Consider the following 10,703-nt stretch of genomic DNA (forward strand, 5'->3'; position numbering starts at 1 on the left):
GATTTAAAAAAAACGTTTTTTCTCTATGTATGGTAAATTCCCTTTTTCCTCCAATGAAGTCATTTACTGCATGTGCTACCATGACAGGGGTAAAGGCGACAGTCCAGAGGCCCGAGCTCTGGCAAAGCAGATTGGAGCGGCTCTGCTGAACCTGCAGTCCAAGACCAACCGGGCGGTGGCCAACATGAGACCAGCGAAGCCTGCTGTCACGCTGGAGGGTAAAATGGAGCAGGCTCTGCGCTGGGTGAATAATCCCGGGGTGGATGACAGAGGCGTAGGTGCGTTCACATGCATCGTGGCTGAAAGGATGCAACGGTGTTCTGCCTTTTTGTGTTTTCTTCTTGTGGACTCTGTGCAGAAGTAGTGGACGGTTTGCATCAGTTACTAGACGTAGTGATGAAAGATGTGGGATGCTTATTGTCTGTGCTGTAATGACAGCAAGTGACTCGCTCAGGAAACTGCCATTCACACTGTGATTCAACTCATGCATGATTCACTAAATGACTCGGTTTACTCTGTCAGAGTGTTGTTTCCTAATCCTTTGTTCCGCTGTCTTCCTTCCTTCCTTCCTTTTGATTGTTTCCTCTCTTTCCCATGCTTCCCTCTGGGAGCAGAGTGTGAGAGGATAGAGTGGAACACAGGTACCTGCTCACTGTCAGCCATGTTGACAGATAAAATGAAACACTATAACATTCATGCACGGGCCGCATTGAAATTCTCACCATATGATAAAAAGTAATAAAATTGGTGGAATATCCATGTGCTAAAATTAGTAGCAGTTTTGAATTGCTGAATGTTTTGCATTTCTGCCATGCTACTATTATCTCATTAAGCTAGTAGCTTAGCTTTGGTAGCATACAGTGATCTTAACAAATATTGTAGCTTTTTAATTGTAGTTTTAATAATGTCACTGTAAAAAAAAGAGTGACTGAATGTTTCCAAGCCACTGCTGTCTCTAGCTTTAGAAAGAGTCATTTTTCTTATCTGTGAGAGCAAAGCGTAGGAGCCTAGCTAAGCCTCAATGAGATGACAGAAACCAGGCCAAGCCTATGTTTTAAAGTGGTGTGAAAGAGTATTTTCTTCTGCAGAAGAAATTTCTTCTGTCTTTGTTTTTTGTTGTTGTTGCTCTTAAGTGCTTCAGATTCTCATCTGAAACACTTTTAAAATTGGACAGAGATAACCTGGCAACAAAACTTGAAGATCTAATGTATTGTGGGAAAAAGCAATCAAAGCCATCCTGTAACCCTTTGTGCAAATATTATTGCCCCTCTTTTTATATCACAAATTAATTCTGATTCCTCTTTGACCAGATCAACAAATCACTTAAAGAGAATCTATTTGACAACATGAGGTGGGCTGAAATATTTCATGCCTTGAATCCAGAGAAATTCAAAGCCATTGATATGTATTGTTTAGGAAGGATTACAAAGGCATTTCTAAGGGACTCTTTGGGACTCCAGCGAATCACAGCAAGGGTTATTTTTGACAATCGAGAAGAAACAGAACAATGAAAATTGTTTTTTTAATTTACTCGGGCTATCAGGCTAACAAAATAAATCATTAAAGTGTCAAATAATTTCACAACACTGTTGATTTTTCTGCAACAAAAAATACAGAATCAGCTTCTCCCTTTTAAGAAGAAAAAAATCTGCAGTCAATGCACAGGCAATACTTGACACCGTTGCCTTAACATTCACTTGTCATTGTTCTGACTGAGCACCAGTAAGGTACTCTTGTCCTTAGATATTTTTCTCGTGACTCCACAGGCCAGGCAGCAATCAGAGGAATGGTTGGAGAAGGGAAGAGGCTGGCGGGAGGCCTGCTGGGTCCATACCGACAGGACATGGTCGGGCGCTGCGACCGAACAGAGGGGCTGATGACAGCTTTAGCAGACATGGCGAACAGGGGAGAGGCTGAGGCTCCTCATGCACGAGCCACAGCGGCACAACTGCAGGACACCCTCAAGGTATCGCTGCACTTAAAAAAAAAAAAAAAAAAGAAAAGCTGGATTATATTTAAATAAAGCTTTTCTTGGGATTATTGTTCAACATAAATGAACTCAAGTTAAGATCATAAAGTTGCCTGACAATCACTGTGGAGAAAATAATCCTGTAAGAAATATAGATAAGACTCAGTCATTAAGGATGATGTAACAAAAAGCGTTAGTTCAGAGCTCCATCTTGTGGATAGATGCAGCACTCTCTGCTTCTACCAGGACCTGAGGCAGCATATGCAGGAGGTGATGACCCAGGAGGTATCCGATGTTTTCAGCGACACCACCACGCCCGTCAAGCTGCTGGCGGTGGCTGCAACTGCTCCTCCTGATGCGCCCAACAGGCAGGAGGTCAGTAAACAAACAAAACGACAACAACCACAAAAAAAGAAAACATGGTCTCAGCTCCGAACAGTTGTTCTCTTATCACACCAGACTTTTTTGACGCTATTGTCTAAAAAGGATTGATGTGTTTAGACCTAAACAAGTGTTTCTCGAAGGTCTTCGAAGAACGTGCAGGGAACTTTGAAACCCACGCGGGACGACTGGGAGCAACCGCAGAGAAGGCCGCCGCCGTGGGAACAGCGAATAAGAGCACCGTGGAGGGAATTCATGCTGCCGTGAAACACGCCAGGGAGCTGACGCCGCAGGTGTGCCTGTTTATTTTAGTTTTGCCTGCATAATGATGCAGACTGATGAGGCACATGGTTGTCAAACTCAATCCGAGCGCATTGTGTTTGCTTATCTCCAGGTGACCTCCGCTGCTCGGATCCTGCTAAAGAATCCAGGAAACAAAGCGGCCTATGAGCACTTTGACACCATGAAGAACCAGTGGATTGACAATGTGGAGAGACTGACCGGTAAGGGCTTTTTTGACCTGCTTTAAATTTAAATTTTCACTGCAATTTCAGCAACTGCATGTTCAGTTGATTGTGCATTTTCGTCCATGTGTGCCTTAGGTCTGGTCGATGAAGCCATAGACACCAAATCCTTGTTGGATGCTTCTGAGGAAGCCATTAAAAAAGACATTGACAAGTGCCGAGTTGCCATGGCAAACGTTCAGCCCCAAATGCTCGTTGCCGGGGCAACGAGCATAGCGAGACGAGCTAACCGGGTCTTGTTGGTGGCCAAGAGGGAAGTGGAGAACTCTGAAGATCCCCGGTTCAGAGATACCGTAAAACATGCGTCTGACATCCTCTCTCACACCATCTCACCCATGGTGATGGACGCCAAGGCTGTGGCCGGGAACATACAAGACAAAGGTTACTGCTCCAAATGCAGCCATGTAAGGATGCTGCAATAATGAGTTGCTGTTATTTTCTCTCTCACCTCCTTCTCTTCTGAATGACTTTGGTCACAGGTCTACAGAAAGCATATTTGGACTCTTGTCAAAGGATCTTGGCTGCAGTGGGAAAAGTCAGAGAAGCCTTCCAGCCTCAGGAACCAGACTTCCCGCCTCCGCCTCCTGACCTGGACCAGCTCCATGTAGGCACATACGAATTACTCAAACTGTCTGCCTTCCTCTAGGTTTAGTTGTTATATCTGAGACACTATTTCTCCAGATTGTAAGGATCATACATCAAACAACTGCCATAATTTTTAGAAACAAGATATGAGTGGAGTTTGAATTTATTAGGTGCTGCAACATATTTAGAGGCTCTAGTAAATATGTTTGGGTTATTTGGAGCAGATAATCCATATACAGTATTAATCTCATTGATATTTGGGTTAAACTTTAACCCAAGTACATTTATATTGATTTTTTCTCTAGTTTTTAAGTAAAGTAAGTAAGTAAAATTGTATTTGCAGAATAACTAAAACAAAAAGTGCATTAAGCAAAAGCTACCCTTAATACAAATGTCTTTTAAACCAAAGTTCAACGATTTTTACTATGTTCAAGGTTTGTCCAGGGAGCACATTTAACATTAGCGCACTTTTTCTTCTACAAAACCAGAGTAGATGTATCTGAGAATCTCTTATCATAAATTTTGAGTTTTTTTCCAACTAGAGTGAACCATCTTTGAGTTAAAATTCGAGAATTTAGAGATACTGCAGCTGTTTGGAAATTACTTCGATCATCACTGTGTCCTTTAGGCTTTCTAATTTTAAACTTGCAGGTCTCCATCTTGTCAAGGAAAAAAAAAATACAGTTTTGAAATGTTAGGAGAAATACCTGCTTTTGATTTGGCATGCATGAAACATTGACATTTGTGGAAATTAAGAGAAAAATAATCAGAGTAAATTCAAACTTGTGAAGCAACTCTTTGCTTTTAAAGATGATCGTGTTCTGGGAAAGAGAAAGGTTTGAGTAAGAAGAGAAAAGTAAGAAATTCATGCTCATTATGAGGGGTAAAAAGTATGAAGATGAGTGTAAAGTTCTGCTCTTCCAGGTTAGCGACGAGCAGGCTCCGCCTAAACCCCCGCTGCCGGAGGGCGAGGTGCCTCCGCCACGTCCCCCTCCCCCGGAGGAGAAGGACGAGGAGTTCCCGGAGCAAAAGGTCGGCGAGGTGCTCAGCGAACCCATGATGGTGGCGGCCAGGCAGCTGCACGACGAAGCGCGCAAGTGGTCAAGCAAAGTCAGTTCAAACAAACACGCTCATAAATACTACTTTACAGAAAAAAAATCTATGCCAAGTGTCTGTTTCAGTGAAAATATTTAAGCTACTGTTGCAGAGCGGAACCATTGCTCTCCATTGGCACCAAGATGCTTTTCCGGTGATTTTCTTTGAGAAAATCTGAATTTTTCTTTTGTTGTCCTGAAATGTGGAGCTCGGCGGTTCGACTCCACTTTCAGAGGAAAACTGGAAACTGTCATCTGTTCGGTTTGAAGGCACGCGCACTTACATGGAGAAATGTAAGAAAAGTGCATAACAAAAGGATAAAACAAGGAGCCTGTTCCGCATACTATATTGAGGTGTTTCTTAATATAGGACCTGATGTTGCATTGATTGATTTATTAGCATTGGCACTTCATGATCAAGTTTTGTCACTGAGGATAAAAACAAGGATAGCCAAGGATCCTCTTATCATCTCTTTGTGTCTCATAACTTTTCTCCTTTTCAGTTCCTCTGAAGCTTTTTTTTCTTTGAAAAAGCTGATTTTGATCTTCTGTTCATATGAGAAATCTGTTTGAAAACAGGTGCAAAAAAAAAAAGTCAATTCATTAAGGTGCTCTGTCATGCTCACTGCTCAACTCTTTAGCCTACCAGTAATAAGGCAGGCGCTGACTTTGGGTGCAGTTAGATCCTGTTTGATGGTAGATCATTGAACTGTCCACTCAGCCATCCCCTCAGGCACGTCATGCACTCGCAGCCCTCCTTGCAGATCTCTTCTGTCCTCTTTTCTTTTCCTCTCCCATCAAAGCTGTTTTTTGCCCCTTTGGCGTGCCGTTTCACCTCCCTATCCCTGTTCTTTCACCATGCTTCTGTTAAACTACCTGTCCTCTGTTCTTTCATTCAGTGCTGCTCATACTGAACTAAATGCCTCCCTTTCCACCTGCTTTCCCTTTGCTTCCCCCTACCCTTCCTCCTCCTTTGTTTCTCCCCCTTCCTCCGCCTTTGGTTCTCCTTCCCTCCCTGTTTCGCGTCAATCCTCCGACCACCACAAAAATCCCCCGCCCCTCCACTCGTCTTACTCCCCGCCTGGCCCAGCCTGAGGATGAGGAGGCAGTAGAGGAGAGGGAGGTAGATGATGAAGATGAGTTTACTGATGGTGAGGATGACTATGAGCCAGAGCTGCTGATGATGCCGTCCAACCAGCCTGTCAATCAGCCCATTCTGGCAGCTGCCCAGTCTCTCCACCAGGAGGCTCGCAAGTGGTCCAGCAAGGTCTGCGCACGTACATGCACATGAGCGTACACACACACACACACGCACACACACACACACACACACACACACACACACACACACACACACACACGGTTTCCAAGGTTTGAGACTACCGGGAGAATCTACTAGCCCTGTTTGAGCCCACTCACACACCCACCCACACACACACCCTGAAATACGCTGCATTGCAAAAGTATTCAAACCCGTTTAAAATGTTTAAATTGAGCACTACCAAAGACTTCATACAGATCAATGTTGAAGTAGTTCATAATTCTGAAGTGAAAGGAAAAGGATATGTGGTTTTCAGTTTTCTTTTTATTGAAAATAAAAACCTAAAAAGTGCGGCATGCATTTGTATTCAACACCGCTGAGTCCTTACTTTGGAGCACCATCTCTTGCAGCTGTTTAAAGTGTCTATCTTTTTGGATATGTCTCTACCACCTCTACATAATACAGACGTATTTAGAGAAGCACAGCAGAATGTCTGTAAGCAAAGAAATTCAAGTCTTGCAAAAGATTCTCCAATAAATTAAGCCTGTGACTTTGACTGGGCCATTCTAACACAAGTATGTTTTGATTTGATAATGTTTAGGCTCAAACTTGAACTTCCGCTCAGTCTTATGTCTTTTTCAGCCTCTAACGGCTTTTCTTTCGGGATATCCCCATATTTAACTCTGTCTGTCTTTACGTCACCTTTGCCTGTTTCTGCTGAAGAAAAGGATCGCCACAGCAAGTTTCAACTCGCAGATATTGTGTCCAGGGAGGTGACCAGTATTAATTTTCTGCCACATGTGGCTTCAATTTTAAAGAAGAGCCGTTGTCTTTTAGCACGTCTCGATTTTGAAAACCACACATCATTTTATTTTACTTCAGAAGTGTGCACTACTTGGTCTATTGGCGATTGTCGGTCTGTTCCATAAAATCTATATAAACGCATTCAGAGATGTTGCTGCAAGGTGGCAAAATTTTCAAATCTTTGAGAGGTATGAATACTGCTGCAAGGCACGGCACACCCAAGCATGCAGACCACGGCCATGCAGGACGAGAAACACTTCCTGGAGTTTTAGCAGACGGTGACCGCGGCTGTGTGAACCATCAGCTGTGCATCTCCCACCATGGACACGCCCCACCAGCTGCAGCTGCTGTTTCACTGCTGCTGTGTTTTTTTTTTTGTTTGTTTGTTTTTTTTACTCAGAGATGGCTGACACACACAGGTATGCTGATCCCATTGCTAAAGTTTCACAGTGGGTCAACGACTGTCCTCTCCACATGTTCATGAATAAAACGGTTCAGTGGAGGAGCTTCAGTCTCACTCTTGTTGCTACGGCTGGCCAACCAGTAAGGCCAAGGATGACAGTTTCCTAAAGACTCCAGGGTGATGCAGCTTTGACATCTAACCACCTGCTTTACTCAGTATGAAAACCCGCTTCAGCTTCCTGTCGTTTCAAATTTGCGCTAATCATCTCAGCACCACGGCATTACCTCGCAAGAAAACTAACCTCAGTTTGACTGTGATGTCAGGATGATCGTTAAAAGTGAAAAACGTGATAAACGGCTGGGACACTGCATGCAGTGGGCTGTTAAACATCCTTACATTTGATGCTTGTCTTGGTCATTTCATTCATTACCTCACGGCACTATTTTGTTGTTCTACATTAGTGAATGCTTTGCAACGCCCTGCTCCTCTGATTACGGCTGCTTAGACTTCTCGCCACCCGCCTTTTTCTCTGCACAGGGTAATGACATCATCGCAGCAGCCAAGCGGATGGCTCTGCTGATGGCTGAGATGTCTCGGCTGGTGCGTGGCGGGAGCGGAAACAAGCGAGCGCTGATTCAGTGCGCAAAAGACATCGCCAAGGCCTCGGATGAGGTGACGAGACTGGCTAAAGAAGTGGCCAAGCAGTGCACAGACAGACGCATCAGGACGAACCTGCTGCAGGTAAAAAAAAAAAAACAAAATTATTCATACACTAGTGCAGATTTGACTCAGGTTTAAAGTCTTTTTTTATATATAGATTTACTAATATTTAGACTAACTTACATTTAGTATAAATGTAAGTTGTTTAACGTTTTTGAGTGGAGCAACCAGAATCCAGACTTAAATTTACTGGAAGATCTGCGTGGGAAGCTAAAGATTAGGGTTATGGCGAGGAGGGCTTCGAATCAAGATACATCAGCAACACACCTGGTGAAACATGCAAAAGGCTGCTCAGGTGTTTGAGTGTTGTAATGGCAGTACGATTTTTCTTTTGACATTTGAGGGAAAAATATGAATAATTTTCAAAATTCGTATTTGAACTAAAATATAAATAAATGTTTTCTGATACTCCTTTGACCAGATCTCCTAGATTAATCTTAATCTGAAACTTTGACTGCTGTAGTTTCTAAACGATCTCCCCTTGTGCAGGTCTGTGAACGAATTCCCACCATCAGCACTCAGCTGAAGATCCTTTCCACCGTCAAAGCTACCATGCTGGGACGAACAAACATTAGTGAAGAGGAGTCAGAGCAGGTAGCACAGAATGACACGTCTGCACTTCAGGAAAACAGTATTATCCTGTTACATATTCACTGACCGCTCCTCGTTCGTTTAATTCCCATTCCAGGCCACGGAGATGCTGGTCCACAATGCCCAGAATTTGATGCAGTCCGTAAAGGAGACGGTGCGAGAAGCAGAAGCTGCCTCCATTAAGATCCGCACAGATGCAGGATTCACCCTCCGCTGGGTGCGCAAGACGCCCTGGTACCAATGAACTTACCTGCCCTCGCCGAGTAAAAGTATCAACGGCCGCTCTCATTTTGAGCAGGCGTATCGAGGGGAAACTGCAGGATTTTGAGCCATTCTCCCCTGTAGTTTTAGGCAGGAGTCTTTGATTTGTTACCATGCAGGTTTCATTTATGGGTGGGAATTTAGCTTGGCTCGCTTTGGTCCTCAACTGTGGAAACACACAGGTCTATCAGGAGACTTTTTAATATATATTTTTGGTATTTTGGGTTATTAGACTTTATCTAAATCCTAGGTATATATTTTTTGCATGACTCATTTTCTATTTTCTAAAAGCAGATTCTGACATGGAGACTCTCAACGCTTAGAGGATGTTTGAAATTTGCATTGTTTTTCAGTCCTGGTTTTGTAATGTATGTTGTATATACAATAATTGTCTGCTTCATGGAGGATTCACCAAGTTTGAGACTAAAATGAAGAGTCTTGAGTGAGCTTCATGTTTACTTTCAGTCATCTGAAAATTTATGAAATCATCAGAGGTGCATCATCACTGTTGCCACTGGTGATGTTTATATTTCAGTAACGAAAAGATCTTGTGGGTTTAAAAATAAAAAAAATGGTTATTAAAAGTTAGTAACATCTAATAAAGATGACAGTATTGATTTGTGAGAAAGTGAAGTTTAGCTGATTAACAGGCCTTTACTTTTATGAACTTTTACATTTAATGATGCCAAAGGATTTATTTTGCATTATTTAAAGTCCCTTTGAATTGTTTGAACACTCAAAATCCAGGTTATTATAAAAAAAATAATGCAGATCAGTTTCATTAAAGATGCTGTAGTAATGGTTGATGTTTGTTACTAGCAAAAAACCCCCCAAAAAAACTAAACTTTTTGAATGTTTTCTCTGCTTTGCATTTTTTATCTAATTGTAGTTCTTTTGTGGCTGCATTCTGCAACAGTTGAACTGTTTGGGATTTACAGTATCAGAGCAAACGTAGCTTTTAGCCGTCCCAATCTGAGTTCTCTGATGCAATTTTTCTTTTTACTTTTTTTTTTTTTTAGATGACCCCGGTGGTTTTGAGAAGTAGTTCTGTAATAACCAGAGCAACAAACTATATTTTTTAAAGATTTAAACATTTAAATAATTGTTAGTGGTTTAAGTTTGTTAATTAAAAGAAGCTGAAAGAAAAAAACTGATGTCACATACAGATCCAGTCAGAAGTTTACTTGCACTCATCAGTATAAATGTCATTCTTGCTCCAGACAATTTATTTGATCTGGTTTTGTTTTTTGTTTTTTTTTTCAGACAACTTTAATGGCTTTTAAGATAAGAATCAACTGCACAAGCTTGAGTCTATCTGGCATTCTTTTTCTTTTTAAAAGCCCCACCTTACCTCCATTCTTCTTTTTGTGTCAGAACTGCTCAGAATTTGTCTCCCTAGACTTATTTTCTTCAGAAATCGTCAGGCTTCTTTCCTCTCAGCTGATGTTAAACTACGGTGGGTTACAAGATGTTTTTGGCTTGAGGGTTCCTGTTTTTTGGGAGGTTTTTTTTAACCTCCTTACCAGTTCCCTGGATGCGACCATGGCAGCTGAAGAAAGATCTTTAAATCTGCTTTATGTATTTATTAAATTAATCATTAAAAGACAAAAAAAAACAACAAAAACATGGCATTTATGCCCAGGATGAGTGTATGGAAATTTCCAACCAGAACTGTACTTACAACTAAAGGAGTAAATGCATATTTTCATTCCATTAACAAATTCTTTAAAAAAAATAAAATAAAAAACTGGGTGGGTAAATGTACATGTCTCATTGAGACAGTGTGCGTGTGTGTAGTCTCATTTTAACACTATTACTGAGCCGTCCCTGGTATGATTAGGGATGAAGTTCTGAATTGCAGCACAGACTGTTACCCGTTTTCTTTCTTTTTGGGGGGAAGAGGCGTACTGTAGTCGTCACAGACTCGGCGTGTGGAGCTGTACGTCGTAGACGTTAATCCACACGCTGAATGTACTCCGATAGCCTGTAGCCCTGCCAACATCTGCTGTGCCTTGAAAGAATAAAGACTATGATAAAAACAAGAGTCGACATGTTTTTAATGCATAAAACAACCGAGGTCAGAAAAGCGGCGCTCCTCTCTGCCTCCGAT

At 42.1% G+C, this 10,703-nt stretch overlaps 1 protein-coding gene across 2 annotated transcripts in view; it reads left to right on the forward strand.

Annotated features, from left to right (window-relative positions):
• The window catches only part of LOC106915155 (vinculin-like), a 38,951-nt gene extending 28,316 nt beyond the window's left edge, over positions 1–10,635 (forward strand). Inside the window, exons 11-22 of one of the 2 annotated variants that reach the window (XM_014982564.2) lie at positions 88–278; positions 1,767–1,966; positions 2,216–2,344; positions 2,494–2,643; positions 2,745–2,853; positions 2,953–3,255; positions 3,354–3,478; positions 4,384–4,569; positions 5,644–5,820; positions 7,559–7,762; positions 8,231–8,335; positions 8,430–10,635. In XM_014982564.2, coding sequence (XP_014838050.2) covers positions 88–278; positions 1,767–1,966; positions 2,216–2,344; positions 2,494–2,643; positions 2,745–2,853; positions 2,953–3,255; positions 3,354–3,478; positions 4,384–4,569; positions 5,644–5,820; positions 7,559–7,762; positions 8,231–8,335; positions 8,430–8,576 — 2,026 coding nt within the window. In that variant the 3' untranslated portion in view covers positions 8,577–10,635. The remainder of the gene's footprint in view (positions 1–87; positions 279–1,766; positions 1,967–2,215; positions 2,345–2,493; positions 2,644–2,744; positions 2,854–2,952; positions 3,256–3,353; positions 3,479–4,383; positions 4,570–5,643; positions 5,821–7,558; positions 7,763–8,230; positions 8,336–8,429) is intronic. The other variant, XM_014982569.2, reaches the window with a different exon arrangement.
• The last annotated feature ends 68 nt before the right edge of the window (positions 10,636–10,703 follow it).

This window comes from Poecilia mexicana, unplaced genomic scaffold, assembly GCF_051168715.1.
Source record: "Poecilia mexicana isolate PSO_F unplaced genomic scaffold, ASM5116871v1 scaffold_15, whole genome shotgun sequence".
Taxonomy (NCBI): domain Eukaryota; kingdom Metazoa; phylum Chordata; class Actinopteri; order Cyprinodontiformes; family Poeciliidae; genus Poecilia; species Poecilia mexicana.